The 27,872-nt window shown below is 49.7% G+C and overlaps 2 protein-coding genes across 2 annotated transcripts in view; both read right to left on the bottom strand.

The window, feature by feature from the left end:
- The window catches only part of LOC140392264 (uncharacterized), a 166,779-nt gene extending 144,910 nt beyond the window's left edge, over positions 1-21,869 (bottom strand). The window contains exons 1-8 of the mRNA XM_072477580.1: positions 21,863-21,869; positions 15,942-16,094; positions 13,048-13,203; positions 11,733-11,885; positions 10,357-10,518; positions 8,812-8,967; positions 4,709-4,864; positions 3,832-3,987 (exon numbers count right to left, since the gene is read on the bottom strand). Coding sequence (XP_072333681.1) covers positions 3,832-3,987; positions 4,709-4,864; positions 8,812-8,967; positions 10,357-10,518; positions 11,733-11,885; positions 13,048-13,203; positions 15,942-16,094; positions 21,863-21,869 — 1,099 coding nt within the window. The remainder of the gene's footprint in view (positions 1-3,831; positions 3,988-4,708; positions 4,865-8,811; positions 8,968-10,356; positions 10,519-11,732; positions 11,886-13,047; positions 13,204-15,941; positions 16,095-21,862) is intronic.
- A 183-nt stretch (positions 21,870-22,052) lies between these two features.
- Positions 22,053-27,872, bottom strand: part of LOC140392263 (uncharacterized) — a 206,242-nt gene continuing 200,422 nt past the window's right edge. Inside the window, exons 111-117 of the mRNA XM_072477579.1 lie at positions 27,488-27,646; positions 25,650-25,847; positions 24,324-24,503; positions 24,003-24,161; positions 23,693-23,848; positions 23,450-23,599; positions 22,053-22,237 (exon numbers count right to left, since the gene is read on the bottom strand). Coding sequence (XP_072333680.1) covers positions 22,053-22,237; positions 23,450-23,599; positions 23,693-23,848; positions 24,003-24,161; positions 24,324-24,503; positions 25,650-25,847; positions 27,488-27,646 — 1,187 coding nt within the window. The remainder of the gene's footprint in view (positions 22,238-23,449; positions 23,600-23,692; positions 23,849-24,002; positions 24,162-24,323; positions 24,504-25,649; positions 25,848-27,487; positions 27,647-27,872) is intronic.

The following is a 27,872-nucleotide window of genomic DNA, read 5'->3' as shown; positions in this document are numbered from 1 at the left end:
GACTCGGGAGAAGCACAGGATGGTCATTGACTACAGTCAGACCATCAATCGGTACCCGCAGCTCGACGCGTACCCCCTCCCACGGATATCTGACATGGTCAATCAGATGGCGCAGTATCGAGTCTTTCCACAGTAGACTTGAAGTCCGCCTACCACCAGCTCCCCATCCGCCAATACACTGCATCTGAAGCAGATTGCCACCTCTATCACTTCCTTCGGGTACCCTTCGGCGTCACCAATGGGGTCTCGGTCTTCCAGCGAGAGATGGACCGAATGGTTGACCAGTATGGGGTGCGGGCCACCTCCCCGTACCTAGATAACGTCACCATCTGCGGCCACGATCAGCAGGACCACGACGCAAACCTCCAAACTGCTTAACCTCACCTACAATAAGGAGAAATGCGTGTTCCGCACCAACCGCTTAACCATCCTCGGCTATGTAGTGGAAAATAGAGACGTAGGGCCTGACCCCGACCTCATGCGCCCCCTCCTGGAACTCCCTCACCCCCGTTGCCCCAAGGCCCTGAAACGTTGCCTGGGGTTTTTCTCATATTACGCCCAGTGGGTCCCTAATTATGCGGACAAGGCCCGCCCACTCATCATGTCCACAGTTTTTCCCCTGACGGCTAGGGCCCGCCAGGCCTTCAACCACATCAAGGCGGACATCGCCAAGGCCACCATGCACATGGTCGACGAGTCCCTCCTCTTCCAAGTGGAGCGCGATGCATCGGACGTGGCTCTGGCCGCCACCCTCAACCAGGCAGGCAGGTCCGTGGCTTTCTTTCCCCGCACACTCCAAGCCTCCAAAATTCGGCACTCCTCTGTCGAGAAGAAGGCCCAAGCCAGTGGAAGCTGTGCGGCGTTGGAGGCATTACCTGGCCGGCAGGAGATTCACTCTCCTCACTGACCAACGGTCAGTTGCTTTCATGTTTAATAATACACAGCGGGGCAAGATCATAAATGACAAGATCTTGAGGTGGAGAATCGTGCTCTCCACCTATAACTATGAGATCTTGTATCCCTTTGGGGAAACTCAATGAGCCCCCTGATGCCCTATCCCACGATACATGTGCCAGAGCACAGGTGGACCGACGCCGGGCTCTCCACTATGACCTCTGCCACCCGGGGGTCACTCGGTTCTTCCATTCTGTCAAGGTCCGCAACCTGCCCTTCTCCATTGAGATGGTCAGGACCGTCACCAGAGACTGCCACGTCTGCGCAGAGTGCAAGCGCACTTCTACCGGCCGGATAGAGCACACCTGGTGAACGCCTCCCGCCCCTTTGAATGCCTCAGCAAGGACTTGAAAGGGCCCCTCCCCTCCACCGACCGCAACGTGTACTTCCTCAACGTTATTGATGAGTACTCACGGTTCCCCTTCGCCATCTCATGCCCCGACATGACTTCTGCCATGGTAATTAAAGCCCTGCACAGCATCTTCACTCTGTTCGGTTTCCCCACCTACATCCACAGCGATCGAGGGTCCCCTTTCATGAGCGATGAGCTGCGTCAGTTCCTGCTGAGCAAGTGCATCGCCTCGAGCAGGACGACCAGCTACAACCCCCGGGGAAACGGGCAGGTGGAGCGGGAGAACGGGACGGTCTGGAAGGCCGTCCTGCTGGCCCTGCGGTCTCAAAATCTCCCAGTCTCCCGCTGGCAGGAGGTCTTCCCCGACGCACTCCACTCCATCCGATCGCTCCTCTGCACCGTGACTAATGAGACCCCTCATGAACGGGCGTTTGCCTTCCCCAGGAAGTCCACCTCTGGGGTCTCGCTCCCAACATGGCTGACAGTTCCTGGACCCGTCCTCCTCTGGAAGCATGTGCGGAGCCATAAAGCGGACCCTCTGGTCAAGAAAGTCCACCTCCAACATGCAAGCGCGCAGTACGCCTACGTGGCACACCCCGACGGGCGCCAAGACACAGTCTCCCTCCGAGACCTGGCACCAGCTGGGTCCCCACCCACGACCCCTGACCTGACACCGCTCCTCCCCCCCCCCGGTTGCCTCATTCACCCCTGCGCCACTCACCCTCCCTCCAGCGAACCTCACCGCAGCCCCCACCCCAGCAGGATCCGTCCTCCAACTGGATCCACTCAGGGGTGACGAAGACGAGGACAACACGCTCCCAGAGTCGCAGGTGACCAGGTCGGCGCCCACATCACCACCAGGACTGGGGTGATCGCGGCGGAAAGCCAAAGCCCCCGACAGACTTAATTTGTAATGTTTCTGCCACCCCCGCCAGATTCTTTTTTTTAATCAGGGGGTGAATGTTGTAACCACCAGTTGTGTTATATTGTATGAATTACAGGACTGCCCGTATGTTACAGGTACGACGGTAAATCCCTGCCTGCTGGCTCCGCCCAGCAGGCGGTATAGAAAAGGGTGTCCTCTCCTGCGCTGCAGCTATTCTGGTTCCAGCTACAGGAGGCACAACATCCTGTTCAATAAAGCCTCGATTGTTCCACCATTCTCGTCTCGTTGTAATTACGGTACATCACACTCAAACTGTATGACTTAATTGCGAAAGTTTATATACACTATATCAAATTATCTACGGCCCAGAAATCATAACAAAAACCCTTTAGTCTTTTCTTTGTTGAAAAAAAGCAGGACCTGAAGTAACAAATCACACTTTTATGACATCTTAATTGCACATTCTGCAGCCACAGTGTCTGTCTTTATTGTTTTCAGGACTCTTAAAACATGTCATTGCAGCACATATACATAGACCCTACCCCAGACTCTCGAAATCATTACTGTATCAGCGCATATCATATATATATTAATTTCATACATTCATCACAGTGGGAAGCAGAAATACGTATTGTTCAATCTGACACCACACATGAGACTCAATGGACAGGGAGCAGGAGCAGGAATCCGGCATGATTCACCCCCTCCCAAAACCAGGGATCATTAGACTGGAATTAGTGCAGGGACATGGCCTGACTCACACCTCGCCCAAACACAGGGGACACTGGGCAGGATTCAGGAGCAGGAACCCTGGATGATTCACCATTCCACTTCCCGGCACCCCCCCATCCCCCTGAACCATGTGTCACTGGACAGGAATCAGCAGCAGGAACCTGGACTCATTCACCCCTTTCCTAACACAAGGGTCACTCGACAGGGATCGGGAACTGGGATTATTCTCTCCTCTCCATAACCAAGTGGCCTCTGGACAGGAATCAGGAGCAGAAACCCAGGCTGATTTACTCAACCTCCCTAATTGAGAGGTCACTGGAGAGGGATCAGGAGCAGGAACCCGGGAAGATTCACCCCCTTCCTGCCCCAGGTGTTATTGGATAGGGATCAGGAGCAGGAACCCAGGAAGATTCACCCCCTCCCTAACCCAGGTGTTATTGGACAGGGATCAGGAGCAGGAACCCGGGACGATTCACCCCCTCCCTACCACAGGTATTATTGGACAGGGATCAGGAGCTGGAAACCGGGAAGATTCACCCCCTCCCTAAGCCAGGTATTATTGGACAGGGATCAGGAGCAGGAACCCGGGACGATTCACCCCCTCCCTAACCCAGGTGTTATTGGACAGGGATCAGGAGCAGGAACCCGGGACGATTCACCCCCTCCCTAACCCAGGTGTTATTGGACAGGGATCAGGAGCAGGAACCCGGGACGATTCACCCCCTCCCTACCACAAGTATTATTGGACAGGGATCAGGAGCTGGAAACCGGGAAGATTCACCCCTCCCTAAGCCAGGTATTATTGGACAGGGAGCAGGAGCAGGAACCCGGGTTAATTCACTCAATACTCTAACCTATGTTGACGGGACAGGGGTCAGTGTACAGTGGGTGGGGACGATTCTCTCACCTCCTGTGAAACACTTGGGGATACATTTCTTGCCGCAGCCAGCATCACAACAAGTGTGGAAAGCATCACAATCCTTGTTGTCTTCACATGAATCTCCGGTACTCATCTGGCAGAAGATGGAAAGTCTGTCCTCAGTGGGGCACTGGTCCGTTGGTTCTGAAGAGCAAAGGAGGAATTCACATTGATCCTGTGTCTTTCCCCACATCAGGGACATTTCAAAACGCTCTGTGTCAATGGTTCACTTTTCTTCAAAGTGTGGCAATGTTACAATCTGGGAGATGTTATGGGTAACGCACGCACAACAAGATCCTACAATTAGCTCATGAGGTTAAAGCCCAGTTCTGTCTGAATCATGGAATGGTCCCAGCACAGGAGGCCACTTGGCCCATCGAGCTCATTCTAGCCCTCCACAGGAGCAGTCCAGTTGGTTCTACCCCACCCTGCCAACACCCTTCCCTGTACCCCAGCATTTCCTCCATTCTGCCCTCATTAATGACAAGCAGGGATTGTGGGCCTGGATAATGTGCTCACGGTCTGACAGTCCCAGCCCTTTTCAACACAGCCGAGAATATGTGACTCACACTCTGATTTGCCTAGATGTTAGTCAGAGAACCATTCGACTACGTAAAGGGCTCTCTAACACATCAGACTTCAATTGGGCCCATGCTTTTGCTCCTCAGCCTCTTTTAACAAAGGCCAACCAATCGTACCCTCCATTGACTGGGCCGACACACCTCCCACACAGCCTCCTATCACGGAGTTATTAGGCTGACACTGCAGCTTCCAATGAGTGCACTGAGGCTGACCAATACCCCACTAATTTTGTTCCATGTGACGACCCAGGTTACCATTCTCCGTCTCTTGCATGCGCACTTACTTTTTGCCAGGCACTCTGGCACACATCTCGGCCCACACTCCGTCTTACAGCATGATGCCCAGTGCCCACAGGAATCATTATCCTCACAGGGAGCAGTGAAGTTCATCTTGCACACGTAATGCAGTCTGGATGAATGTGGACATGTCCCTCCGTGACCTGTAGGGAAGACACAGATTGACATCACTCACTGATACTCCTGACCAACAGACACCATTCAATGCTCAATGTCCCACAACCACAGCACGGGGTTCGATAGAGTAAAGCTCCGTCTTGACTGTTCCCAACAAACACTCTCAGGACAGGTACAAAGAACAAATAGGAACAGGCCCTTTGGCCCTCCAAACCCGTGCCGACAAATGCTGCCCGTCTAAACTAAAATCTTCTACACTTCCTGGGTCCGTATCCCTTTATTCCCATCCTATTCATGTATTTGTCAAGATGCTCCTTAAATGTCACTATCATCCCTGCTTCCACCACCTCCACCGGCAGTGAGTTCCAGGCACCCACTACCCTCTGTGTAAAAAAACTTGCCTCGTACATCTCCTCTAACCTTGTCCCACGTACCTTAAACCTCTTCCCCAAAGCTCCCTTTGAAATGTCCCCATCAAACACCCGCAGGGCAGTTCCAGCATGAAGTAAGTTTCAGAGCAAATGTCCCTCCACACTGTCCCCATCAAACATTCCCAAGACAGGTCCTGCAAGAGGTTAGATACAGAGCAAAGCTCCCTCCACACTGTCCCCGTCATACACTCCGATAACAGGTACGGCACAAGATTAGATACAGAGTAAAGTTCTCTCTGCAGTGTCCCCATCAAACAATCGAAGGACAGGTACAGCACAGGGTTAGATAGAATGTAAAGCAAAAAGTGCAGAGGATACCGGAAGTCTGCAGAAGGATTTGGATAGGTTAGGTGAATGGGCTAGGGTCTGGCAGATGGAATTCAATGTTGCCAAGTGTGAGGCTATCCATTTTGGGAGGAATAACAGCAGAATGGATCATTATTTAAACGGTAAGATGTTAAAACATGCTGCTGTGCAGAGGGACCTGGGTGTGCTGGTGCAGGAGTCGCAAAAAGTTGGTGTGCAGGTGCAACAGGTGATTAAGAAGGCTAATCGAGTTTTGTCTTTCATTGCTAGAGGGATGGAGTTCAAGACTCGGGAGGTTATGCTGCAATTGTATAAGGTTTTGGTGAGGCCACATCTGGAGTATTGTGTTCAGTTTTGGTCTCCTTACCCGAGGAAGGACATATTGGCACTGGAGGGAGTGCAGAGGAGATTCACTAGGTTGATCCCAGAGTTGAGGGGATTAGATTATGACGAGAGGTTGAGTAGACTGGGACTGTACTCATTGGAGTTTAGAAGGATGCGGGGGGATCTTATTGAAACATATAAAATTATGAAGGGAATTGATAGGATAGATGCGGACAAGTTGTTTCCACTGGTCGGGGAAAGCAGAACTAGGGGGGCATAGCCTCAAAATAAGGGGAAGTAGATTTAGGACCGAGATTAGGAGGAACTTCTTCACCCAAAGGGCTGAGAATCTTTGGATTTCCTTGCCCAGTGAAGCAGTTGAGGCTCCTTCTTTAAACATTTTTAAGAAAAAGATAGATACCTTTCCAAAGAACAAAAGGGATTCGGGGATATGGTGTACGGGCCGGAGAGTGGAGCTGAGTCCACAAAGATCAGCCAAGATCTCGTTGAATGGCGGAGCAGGCTCGAGGGGCCAGATGGCCTACTCCTGTTCCTAGTTCTTATCTTCTTATGTAAATCTGCCTCTGAACTGTCCCCAGCAAACACTCCCAGGACAGGGACATTACAGGGTTAAATACAGAGTAAAGATGCCTCTATACTATCCACATCAAACACGTACAGGACAGTTGTAGCACGGGGCTAGATATAGAATAAAGAAGCCTCTACACTGTCCCATCAATCACACCGAGGACAAATACAGCATGGGCTAGACACAGAGTAAAGCGACCACTACACAGTCCACATCAAACACTCCCAGGACAGCGACAGTATAGTTTTAATTGATTGATTGTCTGGTGGCCAATGAATTGAACAAAATGTCTGCGCTCTGCCCGGCCACAGGTGGTGATTTGACCCTGTCCCACTGGAATGCTTTTCAGAGTCCCAAGGTTTCAGTTTTGATTTTGACAGCATGGAGGCAAGACTCGGCTATCTCTCTCCAGAAAGGCTGATGTGAACCGTGAAGGATTTGGTCAGAACAGAACTGACTCCATTTTGAACATCACAGAAATACGTAGACACCATTTGTATTTGGAGATCTTTAGATGTATCCTTCTCTTAGATTCGAGACATTCATTTAAGAAGTCTTAAATTACATGGATTCCCGACCGACAGAGGTAGGGTGTTTAGTCATGAGTATCCGAACATACGTTTAGACGTATCCGAACATCGCGCATTAGAAAGTAACTGAAATCCTGTCTAACTGTTTGAGACAAAGAAATGTAACCTCCCTTCGTGAGAGCTACTCGGACTCTTAACAGAGAAACAGATTTCCCTCTTTTGGTGGCTGAGCCTGATATCAGCTTGTAAGATAGTCTCTTCAGATCCGGAATACCTAAACACTTGCAATAACTGAAATAATTGTGCATTAAGGTGTGATGGGGGGGGTGGGGAGGAACAGAATCACAGATGCCCATTGCATGCTTGCCTATCTTATAATGGATACAAACAAACTGTTACTTTAATGAGACTTTGGAACAGTATGTGAGCAGTTCGGAATGGTACAATTCTTTAGATCATTATTATCCAATACTTTATATTCACTGAAATATAATGGGACTGCTTTAGAATGTCACATTATAAACTGTGACTATTGTTACACATTTACCTTGTGTATTCACTCTGTATTGTAGCCATGTATTTGTATTATACTCACACTATATAAACGCAAGTATAACTTGTATTATAATTTTGTTATACCAGTATTATAAAATCATAGAATCCCTACAGTGCCGAAGGAGGCCATTCGGCCCATCGAGTCTGAACCGACCAACTGAAAGAGCACCCTACAGAGGCCTACTCCGCCGGCTTATCTCCTTTATCCCAGCTAATCTTTAGACACTAAGGGGCAATTTAGCGTGGCCAATCCTCCTACCCTGCACATCTTTGGACTGTGGGAAGAAACAGAAGCACCGGAGGAAACCTACACAGGCACGGAGAGAATGTGCAAACTCCACAGCGACAGAGACATTTGTTTTGTTCATAATGGACCGTGTAGAGGTGGTACTACATGCCATAGTCATGTGACCTCTGCCATGAAGCATAGGCCTCGTGACAGCCATGTAACACTCAGCTCAAAAAAGACATTGCACTAGAAACACTATCGTCTTTGAAGTCGTAACATCACGTTGCCAAAAGGAGTATTCTGTAAAAATATGAATGGGTCCGATACCATCTGTTATCTTAAAAGTAAAAAGGCCGAGTGCAGCTTTCAAGGCTGCTGTGAAACTGGCTGGAGCCTCATAGTGAGCTAAGTGATAAGGGCAGGAATACAGGCTGCTGGTGCCAGCCTGTTACAGAGGGGGTGGCAGCCATTAATACATCCTCTGTTGGAAGGTGTCTCAGGCTAGCTAATTCCTGCATGACCTGTTACCAATTCTAAAGTCACACGAGGAGACTTCCCAAAAACTCAGGATGATAATGTCATCAAATACTTATTGGTGGAAAACAAGGATACCGAATGGTGGGGGTATGGGAGTATGGGAGGTACGGTACAATGGGGCAAAGAGTGTAAAAAGCCGATGAACAGAATTCAATGCATGATCCTTGTTTACTTTTTCGAGTCTAACAGCCGACTGTCTCCCTCTCTCTCTCTCTCTAGAAATCCTGTTGTGAGTTCTATCCCTCACTCCCTCTCTCTCTCTATCTCTCCAGAATGCCTGTGTGAGTGCTCTCTCTCTCCAGAAGGCCTGTGAGTGCAGTATTGGGCCTAGTGCTCTAATTGATCGTGCACTAGCCGAGGGTGTCTTAACATCATCAAAGACTCCCAGGACATGACAGCATAGGGTTACATAGAGTAAATCTCAAGGTAACAGAGACAGGCAGGTGAGGTTTGGTCAGCCCATATTCCTTACCTTGAAAGTTGAGGTTCATCACACATCTGTTCCCACATCCAGCCTCACAACATCTCTGCCAAATATCACAATCATCATCGCTGGAACATCGATTTCCCAGTTTCATCTGACAAGTGGGAGTGAGTCGTGATTCTGCTGGGCATTCAAAGACCTCCTCTGTAGACACAAGAACATTTTGGGAGTCAAATTGAACTGGTTCTGGAGAGAGACAATGGTCGCAACATAAGGAACAGGAGGAGGAAGAGGCCATTCGGCCCCTCCAATCTTCTCCGCCATTCAATAAGATTCATCACGGAAGAAAAGCTTAACCCCAATAATCCTGCCTGATCTATATTTCACTTGACTCCATTCAGTGTCCAAACATCAATCCATCTCAGTCATTCATATACTCAACAACTGAGCAATTCTCGCTGTGATGAATGTATACATTTCAGATGTATTGTATTCTAAGTATTTGGTGAAGGGATAAAAGCCAACATCACAGTATGTTCGAATGTTAGACTGCTGCAGTCATGTTTTTAAAAGAATATTGGTTTGAAAGACAAGGGGCGAGATTCTCCGACCTCCCGCCGGGTCGGAGAATCGCCGGGTGCTGGCGTGAATCCCGCCCCCGCCGGTTGCCGAATTCTCCACCACCGGATATTCGGCGGGGGCGGGAATCGCGCCGCGCCGGTTGGCGGGCCCCCCCCGCTATTCTCCGGCCCGAATGGGCCGAAGTCCCGCCGCTAAAATGCCTGTCCCGCTGGCGTGGATAAAACCAGAGATCGCCCCAGAGATCTCTTTCTCAAAGAATAACTGGAAAGCAAGTATCCTTCTGGCCAATTGGTATTTAGGGTGGATTGAGAGCTGGGATAGTCTATTTTCTTGTTGTTTAAGTGGGAATAAAGGTAGCAAGTAAGGATATTGTATTTCAATGTGTTGAGTAGTGTTGTTTTGGGGGTAATTTTGAACTATTTTTGGGTGTGGTGATAAAGATTATAATATTTTGACAGTAATATAGTTTTGTTTTAAAATACCAAATCCCTATTTCTTTGTACAATCGTCCCTGCAACAATGTATCCTTTCCTCACAGTCTCACCAAATAAAATAAACGATTGTTTTTTTCCAGTATCACAGTCACTGTTGGGATATGGTCTGGGATCGTAATCTGCCTCTCTGGATCGAGAATTGCACAGATTACCAACCCTCTCACCCCTGTCACAATCCTCTCTGCACTCTACAGCAACCATTTTTCCCCTTATATTGACTCTCATGCAACTGTCCTGACTCATGCGTCCTCCCTTCTCTCTCACGAGTTCTCTCTGCTTGCTCAGGGACACTCCCCCCTGTCTCACGTGCCCTCTCTCCTCTATCATCTGCCCTCTTTCACACGTCATCTCCCCTCTCCCAAATTCCATCTCCCCTTTTCCATGTGCCCTCTCCACTCTCACACTATCACTGACCTGCTAAACTCCATCTTCTCTCACTCACCCTGTCCCCTCTAAGTCACCGTCTCCCCTCTCACAAACTCGACTCTTTTACAGACCCTCCCGGTCTTGTTCTCACCTTTCTTGTGGAAGGTGTAGACACATCGTTTCCCACAGTCTCCGACTTGACAACACTTCTTCCAGCCTGTGCAATCATCGTCTCTCTCACACTTCTCCGCCTCCCCCTTGTCACAGATGTGTTGCGTCGTGGAAGGTTCTGGACAATCCCTGTCACGCTTCCCTGTTTTAAAAACGAAAACACAATAAGAGGCAGGTTTTGCAAATCAGCAACTAAAATACCAAGAATGTTAGAGATTCCAGGGACAGGGAGCGAGGGCAACATTCCAAGGAGGGATTTGAAAACAAGGATGATGATTCTAAATCTGAGGAAAAGCCAGACCAATGGAACATTGTCTTTAATTTCCAGAGGAATCAAATTAAAAGGAGTGAAGTTTTGCTCCAGTTGTACAGGAACAATGAGACCACATCTGGAGCACTGGGCATGGTGTTGGTCTCCATACTTAAGAAATTACTTAAATTATATTCAGAGCCATTCAGAGAGGGCTGGCTTGACTGATTCCTGGGATGGAGGGAGGATTAGCTTATGAAGAAAGGGTGAGCAGTTTGGGTCTGTCTCCATTAGATTCAGAAAAATACAAGATCTTGATGGGGCCTGTCAGGGTGGATGCTGGGATGATGTTGCCCCCTCATGGGGAAAGACTGTGACTGGACGACTGGAGATGAGGAGAATTTCATTCACTGCGTGGGGTGCGAGGCTGTAGAATTTACTTCTCCAGAAAGCAGCACAGGCTGGGTCATTGAATGTATTCAAGGTCGAGTTAAATAGAGTTTTCATTGACAAGGGACTCAAAGGGTATGGGCGGGGTAGACAGGAGGGTGAAGCTGAGGCCACAATGAGATCAGCCATGATCTGATCGAATGGTGGAGAAAGCCCCTGGATCGAAACTGAACTGAGCAGCTCCAGCTGGGAATTGAAGAAGTATTTATTCTTGAATGGGTTGTCGGCATTAATTGCCCGTCCCTAATTGCTCTAAGGTGGTGGTGAGAAATTCTCTACAATACAACTGAGTGCTTAGACGGCAGGGAACACTCAACCACATTGCTCTGGATCACATGGAGGCCAGATGAGATAAGTATGGCAGGTGTCCGTCTCTGAAGGATGTTAGTGAACCAGATGTGTTTTTATGATAATCAATGATAGTTATATGGTAACCTTTACTGAGATTAGTTTTAGATTCCAGATTTATGAATTCGATTCAAATTCCACCAGTTGCCATGGAGGAATTAAAACCTATTTTCCCCAAGCATTCTTCTGGGTCTCTGGATTAAGAGTGCAGCGACGTTACCGTTATGTCACCACCTCCCCCTATGTATAAACTGGAACTATTCAACATGAGGTGTCTGCAGGCTGCCTGGACAGTTTGTCCCTCTTACCATGTCTGGAAGCGCGATGGACACATCTTTTCCCACAGCCAGCATCGCAGCAGGTTAACCACAGATCACAGTCATCATTATCCTCACATTCCTTTCCGTAATTTACATCACACATGGGTCGCAGGCGGCTGGGAGCTGGGCAGCTGCCATTCTCTGTAAGGAAACAACAAGCAGATTGGTTCAAATATCTACTCAAATCTCAGGTTCCTTTTCTGCAGGTGGACAGAAGGTATATGGAGTGAATCTCAATTGTAACATTCAAATATTCCCAGGGAAGCTCCAACAAAGGGTTACATGCAGAGAAAACATCCCTCTACAGTGCCCCCATCATACACTCCCAGGACAGGTACAGCACGGGGTTAGATACAGAGTAAAGCTCCCTCTACACTATCCCCGTCAAACACTCCCAGAACAGGTACAGCATGGGGTTAGATACAGAGTGAAGCTCCCTCTACACTGTCCCCATCAAACACACCCAGGACAGGTACAGCACGGGGTTAGATACAGAGTGAAGCTCCCTCTACACTGTCCCCATCAAACACTCCCAGGACAGGTACAGCACGGGGTTAGATACAGAATAAGGCTCATTCTACACTGTAAGGACTCCCCAGTCCCCCCACACTGTAATGAATTCTCTGTCGCCCCACACTGTAATGAATTCTCAGCCCCTCCATTCTGTAATGACTCCTGACTCTCGGCACACTGATGAATTCTCACTCCCCCCACACTGAAACAAATTCTCAAACCCACCACACTGTAATGAATTCTCAGTCGCCCCACACTGTAATGATTCCTCAATCTCCCCCAAACTGTAATGAATCCTCACGCACCCCCACACTGTTGCGACTCCTCACTCCCCCCACTCTGTAGCGACTGCTCACTCCCCCCCCACACAGTAATGATTCCTCAATCTCCCCCACACTGCAATGGCCCCTCACTCTCCCCTACACTGTAATGAATCCTCACTCAACGACACTGTAATGAATTCTCACCTCCCCCATACTGCAATGACTCCTGACTTGCTCCAAACTGCAATGACCCCTCACTCCCCCCCCACACTGTAATCAATCCTCAGTTCTCCCACACTGTAATGGTGCCTCACTCCCCCCAGACTGTAATCAATCCTCACTCACCGACACTGTAATGCATTCTCACCTCCCCCATACTGCAATGACTCCTGACTTCCCCCAAACTGCAATGACCCCTCACTCCCCCCACACTGTAATGGCTCCACACTTTCCCCACACTGTCATGAATTCTCAGTTCCCCCCACACTGTAATGACTCCTCATTATCCACTCTGTGGAATTCCTCACCTCCTTTGAAGAACTTGAAGACACATCTCTTTCCACAGCCAGCATCGCAGCACATCTGCCAATGGTCACAGTCCACATCGTCCTCACATTCATCTCCGAGCTTCAAGCTGCAAACTTTGCTCAGTGAGCTGCTGGCTGGACACTGATCGCTCTCTTCTTTATAGGAAGACAGAAAGAGATCATTAAAGCACACAGGATCCTGGCCCTTTATAAACACAGGTACAAAGTACAAAGCTAATGATTCCTCCTCAACCATTTTATAAATCACTGCTTCAGCCTGAGCTGGAAGGTTGTGTTCAAATCTCTGCTGCCCACTTTTGGAAGGATGTCAAGGCCTTTGAGATACTGAAGAGCAGGAGAGAGACAAATTGGACAATTCTTTCAAAGACCTGGAACAGACATGAAGGTCAGAATGGCCTCTTTCTGTGCTGTCCGCTCAGGTTCAATCGAGCTTTTCTTTGTGTCGACAATCGAGGAGATATTAGGGCGAGGTGACCTAAAGCTTAGTCAAGGAACTCACTTTATAAGGAGTTTGTTAAAGGAGTTGAGAGCTGCAGAGGCAGTTAAGGAGGGAATTCAGGGGCGGCACACCGCACAGTGGTTAGCACTGCTGCCTACAGCTCTGAGGACCCAGGTTCGAATCACGGCCCTGGGTCACTATCTATGTGGAGTTTGCACATTCTCCCAGTGTCTACGTGGGTTTCGCCCCCAGAACCCAAAGATGTGCAGGTTAGGAGGATTGGCCACGCTAAATTGCCCCCTAATTGGAAAAAAATAATTGGGCACCCTAAATTTATGAAAAAACGATATTTTTGCAAAAGGAGGGAATTCCAGAATTCAGGACCCAGGCAACTTAAGGTGTGCCTGAAAATGTTGGAGAAAGTGCAGGACAACAAGTAGAGGATTATGGGTGAACCATTCTCAATATCCATGGAGGGTGTCCTTGGGTGAAGTGGAGAGAGGTAGTGGACAATTCTGGCCTAATATAACATGTGACCAATCAGTTGAAGGGGCTGGAGCATGTGACCAGATACAGGAGATTTCATCAGGTGAGCAATGAGACACTGGGTAACAGACCATATGACCAATCAGACACAGGTCCCTGGATAATGTCACCAATCAGACACAAGGCCACAGACAAAGAACAAAGAACAATACTGCACAGGAACAGGCCCTTCGGCCCTACAAACCTGTACCGATCATAATACCAAACTTTGCCAAAACCTTCAGCACTCCCTTGTGCTGTATCCCTCTATACCCATCCTATACATGTGTTTGCCACAATGCCTTTTGAACGCCGGTAATGTATCTGCTTCCACAACCTCCCCTGGCAACACGTTCCAGGTACTCGCCACCCTCTGCGTAAAAAACCTGCCTCGCACATCTCCTCTATTGAACTTAAACCTATGCCCCCTGGTGAATGACTCCTCCACCCTGGGAAAGAGTGCCTGCCCATCCACTCTATCCATGCTCCTCATAATCCTGTAGACCTCTTGATCAGGTCACCTCTCAACCTCCGTCTTTCTAGTGAAAACAGTCAGTGTCTATTTAGCCTCTCCACATACCTAACACCCTCCCGACCAGGCAATATCCTGGTAAACCTCCTCTGCACCCTCTCCAAAGCCTCCACATCCTTCTGGAAGTAGGCGACCAGAAATGTGCGCAGTATTCCAAGTGCGACCGTACCAAGGATCTATACAACTGTAGCATGACATGTCAGTTTTTATACTCGATGCCCCATCCAATGAAGGCAAGCATTCCGTACGGAATGAGCTTTGTTGACTAACTTGTCCACTTGTGTTGCCACTTTCAAAAATCTGTGGCGCTGCATGCCCAGATCTCTCTGACTTTCTATATTCCTCAGGCTTTTTGCCATTTACGGTATATTCTCCCTGTGTGTTAGACCTACCAAAATGCATTACCTCACATTTGTCCGGATTAAACTCCATTTGCCATGTTTCTGCCCAAGTGGCCAACCTATCTGGGAGTGACCATGTGACCAATCAGACACGGGGCTCTGGATCATGCAACCAATCAGACAAATGCCCTGGGTCAAATGGCCGATTAGACACAAGGCATTGTATCAGACTTCCGATAAGACCGAGGAGCTTGGATCATGTGACCAATCAGACCCAATTCTCTGTATCATGTGGCCAATCAGACATGGGGTTTACGGTTAAGTGACCAATCACACACAGGATCCTGGGTTAAGTGACCAATCAGACATAAGGCCCTGGGTTATGTGACCAATCACACGATGCATTCTGTACCATGTGGCCAACAAGACACAGGTCCCTGGATTATCTGACCTATCACACACGGTGCTCTGTACCATGAGGGGGCTGATTTAGCTCAGTTCACTGGACAGCTGGTTTATGATGCAAAGCAAGGCCAGCAGTGCGGGTTCAATTGCTGTATTGGATCAGGTTACTCATGAAGGCCTGGCTTTTCAATCCTGCCCCCCACCTGAGGTGTCCTCCGGTTAAATCACCACCTGCCAGATCTCCCCCTCAAAGGAGTAAGCAGCCTATGGCCATCTGGGATGATGGTGACTTTTACCTTACCTCCGTATCTTGTGGCCAATCAGACGCACGGCCCTGGGGTAAGTGGTGAATCAGGCACAGGGCCCTGGGTTATGTGACCAATCAGACACACAGTCGCTGGTCATGTTGCCAATCAGTCACAGGACCCTGGAATTTGTGAGCAATTAGACACAAGGTCCTGTTTTATGTGACCAATCACACAGAGTCCTGGAGCTTGGTATTGTGTCGTACACAGGTGACTGTATCCTGTGGCCTGTTCCTTTGGACAGATCCTGGGGCTCTCTTCTGGTATTGTTTGTTAGTCGAAGTTAAATTGTGTTGTGAACTGAGTTTTTTGTGGATTGTCCTTACTGTGCCAGCTGGAGTAGACACACTTCTTCCCACAGCCGATATCACAGCACTGCTTCCAGGAACTGCAGCCCTCATCATCATTACAAGATTCACTCGAGTTGCTGGCACAGATCCTCCTCGCTCGGTGCGAGTCAGGACATTCATCTCCTTCATCTGCATGAGAAAAAGTTGTAAGTTAAAGGTGGAGGGAGATTGGGACTTCCGGGTGCGGCGATGACCAGCTGAGTCGCACGTTTCGGCAGCTCCCTGTGAAACGGACTTTTGGGCTCTTGATAGGAGCCCCAACGGCAATTTTAACGGCTGAAAACACCGTGCGGTAAACCAGAAGGGTGTTCCCCCTGGACACGGATGGAAAAAGGAGAGGAAAGTGGCCGGATTGCAGCGGATCCTTTGGAACAACGGCAAGGAAGGCAAGCAGAAACCAAGATGGCGTCGGAAGGTGGCAGTTTCATATGGGGCCCTGAACAACAAGAGTTTTTGAAACGCTGCGTGGAGGAGATAAAAAAGGAAATGAAGAAAGAGTTGTTGGCCCCGATATTACAGGCGATTGAAGGGCTGAAAGAGGAACAAAAGACCCAGGAGCAGGAGCTTCGGGTCGTGAAGGCGAAAGCAGCAGAGAATGAAAACGACATACAGGGCCTGGTGGTGAAGTCGGAGATACAGGAGGCACACCAGAAACGATCTGTGGAGAGGTTGGAGGCACTGGAAAATAACGCAAGGAGGAACAACTTGAGGATTCTTGGCCTTCCTGAAGGTGTGGAGGGGGCGGACGTCGGGGCATATGTGAGCACGATGCTGCACTCGTTAATGGGAGTGGAGGCCCCGACGGGTCCGTTGGAGGTGGAGGGAGCATACCGAGTTATGGTGCGAGGACCGAGAGCAGGAGAAGCTCCCAGAGCCATAGTGGTGAGATTTCTCCGTTTTAAGGATAGAGAAATGGTCCTTAGATGGGCGAAGAAAACTCGGTGTAGTAAATGGGAGAACGCGGTGATCCGCGTCTATCAAGATTGGAGTGCGGAGGTGGCGAGAAGGAGGGCGAGCTTTAATCGGGCCAAAGCGGTACTTCACAAAAAAAAGATAAAGTTTGGAATGCTGGCACCGGCAAGACTGTGGGTCACATATCAAGGGAGGCACCACTACTTTGAGACGGCGGATGAAGCGTGGACTTTTATTGTAAAAGAAAAATTGGAATGATTGGACTACGAAAATGAACGTTTGGACAAAGTGGTGGGACGAGTGGGGGGGGGGGGCGAAGAGGGATTGTATGATTAATCCTGCGGTATGGTAACTTTTCTTTCTCCCACAGGTGGTGATGGGGGGAGGTGGGGAGGGAGAGGAGATGGGGCGTTGGCCATGGGAGGCGGGGCCGAGGGAGAGGCGCGGGCTTGGTTCCCGCGCTATGATAATTATGGCGGGAATAGAGAAGCAGGAAGGAGGGGGCGCCGCACGGGGCGAGCCGTGATCACAGGGGGAAGCCGAGGTCAGCCAGAGTTTGCTGACTTCTGGGAGCAACATGGGGGGAGTAATTACGCTAGCGGGGGGTCTAGCGGGGGGGGGGGGGGAGGGGGGAATTACTGGGTTGCTGCTGCTGGGGAAAGGGGGGAGTGGGTGCGGGAAAGGATGGGCGGGGGGGGCACCGTCTGGGAGAAATACAGCCGCGTGGGAACTGGGCGAGAAGCTGGAAAAAGATGATGGCTAACCGGCAAGGGGGGGGGGGGGGGGGTGGGAAGCCCCCCAACTCGGCTGATCACGTGGAACGTGAGGGGGCTTAACGGGCCGATAAAGAGGGCACGAGTACTCGCACACCTTAAGAAACTTAAAGCAGATGTGGTCATGTTACAGGAAACGCACCTGAAACTGATAGATCAGGTTAGGTTGCGCAAAGGATGGGTAGGGCAGGTGTTCCATTCGGGGCTGGATGCGAAAAACGGGGGGTGGCTATATTAGTGGGGAAGCGGGTAATGTTCGAGGCAAAGACTATAGTGGCGGATAACGGGGGCAGATACGTGATGGTGAGTGGCAAATTACAGGGAGAGATGGTGGTGTTGGTAAACGTGTATGCCCCGAATTGGGACGATGCCAATTTTATGAGGCGAATGCTAGGACGCATCCCAGACCAAGAGACCGGAAAGCTGATAATGGGGGGAGACTTTAACACGGTGTTGGAACCAAGGCTGGATAGGTCGAAGTCCAGGACTGGTAGGAGGCCGGCAGCAGCCAAGGTGCTTAAGGATTTTATGGAGCAGATGGGAGGGGTGGACCCGTGGAGATTCAGTAGACCTAGGAGTAAGGAGTTCTCGTTTTTCTCCTATGTTCATAAAGTCTATTCACGCATAGACTTTTTTGTGTTGGGTAGGGCATTGATCCCGAGGGTGAGGGGAACGGAATATACGGCTATAGCCATTTCGGATCATGCCCCACACTGGGTAGACTTGGAGATAGGGGAGGAAACAAGAGGGCGTCCACCCTGGAGAATGGATATGGGACTAATGGCGGATGAGGGGGTGTGCTTAAGGGTGAGGGGATGCATTGAAAAGTACTTGGAACTCAATGACAATGGGGAGGTTCAGGTGGGAGTGGTCTGGGAGGCGTTGAAGGCGGTGGTTAGGGGGGAGCTGATATCAATAAGGACACATAAAGGGAAGCAGGAGAGTAAGGAACGGGAGCGGTTGTTGCAAGAACTTTTGAGGGTGGACAGACAGTATGCGGAAGCACCGGAGGAGGGACTGTATAGGGAAAGGCAAAGGCTGCATGTGGAATTTGACTTGCTGACCACAGGCACTGCAGAGGCACAATGGAGGAAGGCGCAGGGTGTACAGTATGAATATGGAGAGAAGGCGAGCAGATTGCTGGCACACCAATTGAGGAAAAGGGGAGCAGCGAGGGAAATAGGAGGGGTGAGAGACGAAGATGGAGAGACGGAGCGGGGAGCGGAGAGAGTGAATGAAGTGTTTAAGACATTTTATAAAAAATTGTATGAAGCTCAACCCCCGGATGGGAGGGAGAGAATGATGGAGTTTTTGGATCGGCTGGAAATTCCCAAGGTGGAAGAGCAGGAAAGGATGGGATTGGGAGCACAGATCACGGTAGAAGAAGTGGTGAAAGGAATTAGGAACATGCAGACGGGAAAGGCCCCGGGACCGGACGGATTCCCAGTTGAATTTTACAGAAAATATTTGGACTTGCTCGCCCCGCTACTGACGAGGACCTTCAACGAGGCAAAGGAAAGGGGACAACTGCCCCCGACTATGTCAGAAGCAACGATATCGCTTCTTTTAAAGAAGGAAAAGGATCCGCTACAATGCGGGTCCTACAGACCAATCTCCCTCCTCAATGTAGATGCCAAGGTCTTGGCCAAGGTAATGGCAATGAGAATAGAGGAATGTGTCCCGGGGGTGGTTCATGAGGACCAAACTGGGTTTGTGAAGGGGAGACAGCTGAACACGAACATACGGAGGTTGTTAGGGGTAATGATGATGGCCCCACCAGAGGGTGAAACGGAAATAGTAGTGGCGATGGATGCCGAGAAAGCATTTGATAGAGTGGAGTGGGATTATCTGTGGGAGGTGTTGAGGAGATTTGGGTTCGGAGAGGGGTATGTTAGATGGGTGCAGCTATTGTATAGGGCCCCAGTGGCGAGTGTGGTCACGAATGGACGGGGATCGGCATATTTTCGGCTCCATAGAGGGACAAGGCAGGGATGTCCTCTGTCCCCATTACTGTTTGCACTGGCGATTGAGCCCCTGGCGATAGCGCTGAGAGGTTCCAAGGGATGGAGGGGAATACTTAGGGGAGGAGAAGAACACCGGGTATCTTTATATGCGGATGATCTGCTACTATATGTGGCGGATCCAGCGGAGGGGATGCCAGAAATAATGCGGATACTTGGGGAGTTTGGGGATTTTTCAGGGTATAAATTGAACATGGGAAAGAGTGAGCTGTTTGTGGTGCATCCAGGGGAGCAGAGTAGAGAAATAGAAGACCTACCGTTGAGGAAGGTAACAAGAGACTTTCGTTACCTGGGGATCCAGATAGCTAAGAATTGGGGCACATTGCACAGGCTAAATTTGACGCGGTTGGTGGAACAGATGGAGGAAGATTTCAAGAGATGGGATATGGTAGCATTGTCAATGGCAGGGAGGGTGCAGGCAGTTAAGATGGTGGTCTTCCCGAGATTCCTTTTTGTGTTTCAGTGTCTCCCGGTGGTGATCACGAAGGCTTTTTTCAAAAGGATAGAAAAGAGTATCATGGGTTTTGTTTGGGCCGGGAAGACTCCGAGAGTGAGGAAGGGATTCTTACAGCGTAGTAGGGATAGGGGGGGGCTGGCACTACCGAGCCTAAGTGAGTATTATTGGGCCGCTAATATTTCAATGGTGAGTAAGTGGATGGGAGAGGAGGAAGGAGCGGCGTGGAAGAGATTAGAGAGGGCGTCCTGTAGGGGGACCAGCCTGCAGGCTATGGTGACAGCCCCATTGCCGTTCTCACCAAGGAACTATACCACGAGTCCGGTGGCGGTAGCTACACTGAAGATTTGGGGACAGTGGAGACGACATAGGGGAAAGACCGGAGCACTGGGGGGGTCCCCGATAAGAAACAACCATAGGTTTGCCCCGGGGGGAATGGATGGGGGATATGGAATGTGGCAAAGAGCAGGTATAACGCAATTGAAAGATCTATTTGTGGATGGGAAGTTTGCGAGTCTGGGAGCGCTGACCGAGAAATATGGGTTGCCCCAAGGGAATGCATTCAGGTACATGCAATTGAGGGCTTTTGCGAGGCAGCAGGTGAGGGAATTCCCGCAGCTCCCGACACAAGAGGTGCAGGACAGAGTCATCTCAAAGAAATGGGTGGGGGACGGTAAGGTGTCGGATATATATAGGGAAATGAGAGACGAAGGGGAGACTATGATGGACGAACTAAAAGGGAAATGGGAAGAAGAGCTAGGGGAGGAGATTGAGGAGGGGATGTGGGCAGATGCCCTAAACAGGGTAAACTCGTCGTCCTCGTGCGCCAGGCTAAGCCTGATTCAGTTTAAGGTATTACACAGGGCACATATGACTGGAACACGGCTCAGTAAATTTTTTGGGGTGGAGGATAGGTGTGCGAGGTGCTCGAGAAGCCCAGCGAATCATACCCATATGTTTTGGTCATGCCCGGCACTACAGGGGTTTTGGATGGGGGTGACAAAGTGCTTTCGAAAGTAGTAGGAGTCCGGGTCGAACCAAGCTGGGGGTTGGCTATATTTGGGGTTGCACAAGAGCCGGGAGTGCAGGAGGCGAAAGAGGCCGATGTTTTGGCCTTTGCGTCCCTAGTAGCCCAGCGCAGAATATTGCTAATGTGGAAAGAAGCCAAGCCCCCGGGGGTGGAGACCTGGATAAATGATATGGCGGGGTTCATAAAGTTAGAGCGGATTAAGTTCGTCCTAAGGGGGTCGGCTCAAGGGTTTACTAGGCGGTGGCAACCGTTCGTCGAATATCTTGCGGAAAGATAGATAGGGGAGAACAAAGAAGGCAGCAGCAGCGGCCCAGGACTTGGGGGGGGGGGAGGGATGGGGGGGATGGGGGGGGGATGGGGGGGGTGTGGCCTGAGACAAGGCAGTTGCCAATTAGGGCTAGTTTTTATTTTTTGTTATTTAATATTTATTTATTTGTTGTTGTTTTTGTTTAAATTTAAAAAAGGTCATTATTATCGGTATTGTTACAATGTTGTGTAAAGGATGCACAATGTACTGTGTTGGTCGACCAAAAATTTTCAATAAAATATTATTTAAAAAAAAAAAAAGGTGGAGGGAGATACACACAGCAAAAGAGAGTACGGAGGGAATACTGCACTGTCTGAGGATCAATACTGAGAGTGTATCACACAGTCAGAGCACCATACCGAAGGAATGCTGCACTGTTTCACACTCTATTCATCAGTACGTCTCATTTTGTCTTGATCACAGCATTCTTGTGTCTCACCCTCACATTTTCTGTTTCTCTCTCCTCTTTGTCAGTGTGTCTCGCTCTCTCTCTCTCTGTCACTGGAACTCTCTCTTGTTTGCTTAGTGTCAATTTCTCTCATTCTGCTTCAACCTATCTCTGCGTCTCTCTTCCTCGTTCACTTTCTTCCTTATCCCCTCTCGCTGCCGTTTCCTTGCTTACCATCATCCATGAAGCTGGTAATACAGATTTTCCCACATTTGGTGTCACAACAGGTCTGCCAAGCGTCGCAATCATCATCTCCGCTGCACTGGTCTCCGAGTTTCAGATCACACATTGGGGTGAGACGGTGGGGCGCTGGACAGGTATCATCCCCTGGAACACAGAAATCGGTGATCAGTCAGGAAAACCTCACTTGCCAGATCTGCCCGAGTGGAGTCACAATGGGCTGGATTGTCCGCCCCGACACGCCACTTTTCAGCCTCGACCCGCCCGCAGGATTCTCCGTTACGCCGCCCAGTCAACGGGGTTTCCCATTGTGGGGCAGCCCCACGCCGTCGGGAAACCCCCGGGCACCGGCAAATCGGAGAATCACGCCGGCGGAGAATCCCACCCTCCTTCTCTGGAGACCTCCATAAATGAGGAATTACAGAGATTGTCTGTAATCGATGGTCGAGCTCAGGTCACCCATTATGGAGAGATCCCTCAGGAGAATCCAAACAAAGTGGTTTCCTTCAGGAACCCATTAATGATGAATGAAGTCACACATCTTTAATTGGAGTCAGGGGTGAAACAGCTCGGCAACAGGTTCCATCGCCAGTCTGATGAATGTAGAAATGTTTCTATACATTGTATTTTCTGTCTTTTGCAGTAATATTATTAAGAACACTGGTTTAAATTACAAGCAGTGTGTCTCCTAAAACTGTAACTAAGAAATTATAAGGCGAGGGAATCATTTATTCAAACCACTTTGTTGGTCACAGATAAGTCTAATAGAATGGTGTTTATATTTTGGCTGGTTCCATGGGATACAGATAATTTGAGGGACAGTATTTAGTCCAACTAGTCTGGTACTGGGTCATCTTAATGGATTACGGATAATGTTATTAATTGGAGGAGCCAGATCTGACTGGAGTTTGAAGTCTGCGATAATATTTTAAGTGGAACAGCGGTTTGTCATGGGATTTGAGTCTGAGAAGACAGAAGGATTTTTTGGTTGTTCCTGAAAAGGGTCTTTCTCTCTCTCTTTAAAAGTCTGCACAGATAAGCAAGTAACCTGTTTTGTTAACTTTATTTGTAAGTGGCATTTGATCTGGATTAGGTTGCTCAATTGAAGTTTGTGGCAGGTTTACATAGTAAGTTAAAGATTTTCTTTTATTTAAGAATTATTTCAGTGTTAATTCTGCACACTCCTACACATGCACACTCCTACACATGCACACTCCTACACACGTACACTCCTACACACGCACACTCCTACACACGCACACTCCCACTTGCACACTCGCACACTCCATTCCCAGCTTGTGATGAACTCAGAGCGCCATGAACAGACTCTGATCACCTCAAACCCTTTGAACCACTCACGGGACATGAAGAAGCGAGGAACACATCTCTTTCCACACTCGGCATCACAGCACGAGGACCAGGCCAAGCAGTCAGCGTCACTCTCACACACATCTCCGAGCTTCAGTTCACAGAAGTTGTCCAATCGGCTGGAAGCAGGACACTGGATAGCTGGAAGACACAAATTTCAAACACTCCATCAAAGACTGACGGGACAGTGACAGCGTGTGGGTAAATACAGAGGAAAGCTGAGTGATTTCTTACATCTGGTCAGGAACTTGGGGACACATCTGTTTCCACAGCTGGAATTGCAGCAAGTCTGCCAACCATCACAGTCGCTGTCATTGTGACACTGGGTGTTGAAGCTCATTGTGCAGATGTGAGTCAGTCGAGAAGATTCTGGGCATCTCCGGTCACCACCTGTAGAGTGGACAGTGATACATGGCTCAGTTTGATGTGTCTAATCTGGACGTCGCTTCCCACTCACCCCACTGGCTCTCCCGGGCCCCTCGTGACCTCCATCTCTATGGAGCATTATCTAGGAGGGGAGCGAATGTCTCGATCGGTTACTTACCCTTGCCGTGGAAAACATGGACACACCGTCTGCCACAGGTGGTGTTACAGCAGGTCTGCCAGGCAAAACAATCGTCGTCATCTTCACACAGCTCCCCATACCTCAGCTCACACATTGTGGACAGGCGGTGTGGGGCAGGACAGTCCCCTGCTGTCAGATCTGGAGAAAGGAGAGACAAAAATGAGAATTGGGTGGGAGCGAGGATCTCAGTACATCAGCATTCTGCATTATCAGTCCCAGTCAGCTGGGACTGTCTTTTCATTCATCTTTGTTGAGACGCAGTTGATACTTTGCTGCGTCCGGTTGGCCATGTGCTCTTACCTGAGAATTTCGGACTGTGCTGCTGTCCCATGAAGGAGTGGACACATCTGCTGCCACAGGGAGTCTTGCAACACTGCATCCACTTGCCACAATCCTCCTCATCCTGACAGGGCTGACTGTGGTTCATCCTGCACACACGATCCAGACTGGATGCATCAGGACACTTCTTGGCAGTCCAATCTAAGAAACCATAAGATTGGTTAAGGCTGGAGACAGCTGAGATGGGGACAGACATAGAGAGAGCGACGGATAGAGAGACAAAGCGAGAGAGACAAAGAGTTAGACAGAGACATAGAGAGAGGGACAGAGAGTCAGAGAGGGTGAGAGAGAGAGAAAGACAGAGAGAGAAAGAGAGAGAGAGAAGAAGGGAAAGAGGCAGAGATAGTACAAAGAAAGAGAGAGGCAGATAGAGAGATAGAGTGTGGGACAGAAAGAGAGAATGATAGGGGGAGAGATGGTGTGAGAGAGGCAAAGAGAGGTCCGGAGAGAAAGAAGGAGAGTGAGCGACAGAGAGCCAGAAAGAGAGATGGAGAGAGACGAAGAGAGACAAGGAGAGAGAGAGACAAAGAGCGAGTCGGAGAGCGAGACAGAGAGGGAGGGAGACAGAGAGAGGAAGACAGACAAAGAAATAGAGACAGGGAGAGATACACAGGGTAGAACGACACAGGAAGAGAAAGACAGACAGGATGGGAGAGACAGGGAGAATGAGACAAGGAGGGAGAGAGAGAGAGAGAGACAGATTGACAAGGAGAGAGAGAGACAGAGAGGGAGAGACGGAGGGAGAGAAACAGAGAGAGAGAGACAGGAACTGAGAGACAGAGAGAGAAGAACGGCACAGCAAGAAAGTGGGACAGAGAATGGGAAATGCAGAGACAGAGAGAGCGATAGAGAGAGTGAGAGGGAGAGTGAGAGAGGCGGTGTGAGAGAGACAGAAAGAGAGACAGGACCAAAAATAGAAAGTGATGGTTGGAGAGAGAGAGAGAGAGAGAGAGAGAGAGAGAGAGAGAGAGAGAGAGAGAGAGAGAGAGAGAGAGAGAGAGAGAGAGAGAGAGACTGGATCAGAAAGAGAATCTAATGGATTGAAAGAGAGAACGATGGTGAGGGAGAGAAGAGAGAGAGGGACAGGGAAGAGGCAGAGCGACAGATAGAGACTGACAAAGAGCGAAAAAGTGATAGAAAGAGAGACACAAAGACAGATGGACCGAGACGGAGAGAATTATAAACAGAGAGAGAGACAGAGGCAGACGTAGAAAGAGAGGGATAGATGTTGAGAGATATCGTGAGAGACAAAGATACAGATGCGACCCACTGCAGACTTGTACAGACCTGTTGATGATCTGTTCGTTTTGGACCAGGAACCTCCCCAATTGGATTTCCCAAAGGATGATGGGACACATCGTTTCTGACAGCCAGCATCACAGCAACTTTGGGAACCATTGCAATCTCCATCCGACTCACACACCTTCCCGAAGGTGCTGTTACACACGCGGGCCAGATACTCTGGACGAGGACATTGCCCATCATCTATGTGGGAGAGAGAGACATGCACAATCCAGCATCACCGAGACACAGAGTAAAGCTCCCTCTGCACAGTCGCATCACACAGTCCCAGGACAGGTACAGCATAGGGTTTGATAAAGAGGAAAACTCCCTCTACACTGTCCCCGTCAAACAGGTATCGCCATGGGGTTTAGATACAAAGAAAAGTTCTCTCTACACTGTCTCCATCAAACACTCCCAGGATAGGTACAGCGCGGGAGTAGATAGAGAGTAAAACTCCCTCTACTCTGTCCCCATCAAACACTCCCAGGAAAAGTATCGTACTGGGTTTAGATGCTGAGTGAAGCTTCCCCTTCCCTGTCCCAATCAAGCACTCTCAGGTTCGAGATACAACGGGTTCAGATACAGAGGGCACGATGTAACGGCCGTATCACGCCCGGCACAAATCCAAGCGAGCCGGGTAGATTGTGGGGGGGTCCGCAATCGGGAACTGTGCCAGGTGCCGATCAGGCTCCGAGAAACCAATAATTACCAGTTAGGGCCAATCTCCATCCCATTAACGGGAAGAGCACCCTATCTAACAGCCTCCCATCATCTAATTGGTTCCCCAGCGAGCTGTCACACAGGTGCTGATTCGTGGACCAGGCGTCACAGCAGCTGGGGGAGGGGGGGGGGGCGGTTCCCCGGCCCATTGGAGGCCCCTGGGTGGTCAGGGAATAGGCAGCGTGGACCTTGGCCCTGCCGCTGGAATGTTCTCACCTTGGCACTGCCAGGCTTGCACATTGGAACTGCCACACAGGCATTGCCAAGATGTCTGGGTGGCACCACCAAGCCGGTAGGGGCATGCCCATGGTACTAGGGTGGCAGTGCCAGAGTGCCAGGATGGCACTGCCAATGGTCAGGGACTGACAGAGGCTGTGCGCATGAGGGAGAGTTGAGGGGGTGTGTGAAGTGTGGGCACGGGGTTGTGGGGAACCCACAATCCCACATCGGGACCGAAGCACATTTCAAAATGGTGGCCCGATCTCGGAGGAGCCAGTCTGACCAGTGGATTCAACTCCACAGTGATGAAAATAATTCTACTTGTGGGCTAAACCCGTAGGAAACACCCCAGGCCCCAAAAAAGTGATTAACTGTGTTTAGATAGGAGAAATTCAAAGGCAGAATTGCCAGCAAAACCCACAACACAAAAACACTTTGAAACTTTTCCATTAGATCGTGCACAGAGTAAAGTTTCCTCAACACTGTCACCATCAAACACTCCCAGGACAGGTTCATCACGGGGTTAGATACAGAGTAAAGCGCCCTCTACACTGTCCCCATCAAACACTCCCAGGACAGGTACATCACGGGGTTAGATACAGAGTAAAGCTCCCTCTAAACTGTCCTCATCAAACATCCCCAGGACAGGTACATCACGGGGTTAGATACAGAGTAAAGCTCCCTCTAAACTGTCCTCATCAAACACACACAGGACGGGTACAGCACGGGGTTAGATACAGAGCAAAGCTCCCTCTAAACTGTCCTCATCAAACACACACAGGACAGGTACAGCACGGCATTAGATACAGAGAAAAGCTCCCTCTGCACTAACCCATCAAACACTGGCAGGCTACAAAAAGTACCGGTTAGACCATGGAGTGAAGCTCAGCCACGTGACTCACCTCCTCTGAAAAAGCTGTAGACACACCTGGTCCCACAAGGAGTAAAGCAGCACGTCTGAAATTTGCCGCAGTCACTCTCACTGCGACACGCCTTCCCCATGGTCGAATTACACACATAGCTCAGTTGACTGGGGCTGAAGCATTCTCCCGGTTTGTCACCTACAAGGACAGCAATTGGGTACAAGGGTCAGTTTGCACAGGAGGGACTAGTGGGGCAGGTTTCCCCATGGGAATTCTCTCAGTGTTTTCAGTGCTTCGGAGTTTCTGATAGGCATTGGATTCATGGTCCCAGTTTCCCCGGCACCCTGGGTCATGAGTCTAGCGTCTTTCATACTGAACTGTGAAGCCATTCATAGTCACGCCTGAGGCAGCACAGTGGAACAGA

Source organism: Scyliorhinus torazame, chromosome 16, assembly GCF_047496885.1.
Source record: "Scyliorhinus torazame isolate Kashiwa2021f chromosome 16, sScyTor2.1, whole genome shotgun sequence".
Classification (NCBI taxonomy): domain Eukaryota; kingdom Metazoa; phylum Chordata; class Chondrichthyes; order Carcharhiniformes; family Scyliorhinidae; genus Scyliorhinus; species Scyliorhinus torazame.
Note: the sequence above shows the minus strand (reverse complement) of the source record. Positions and strands in the feature narration are given on the sequence as shown.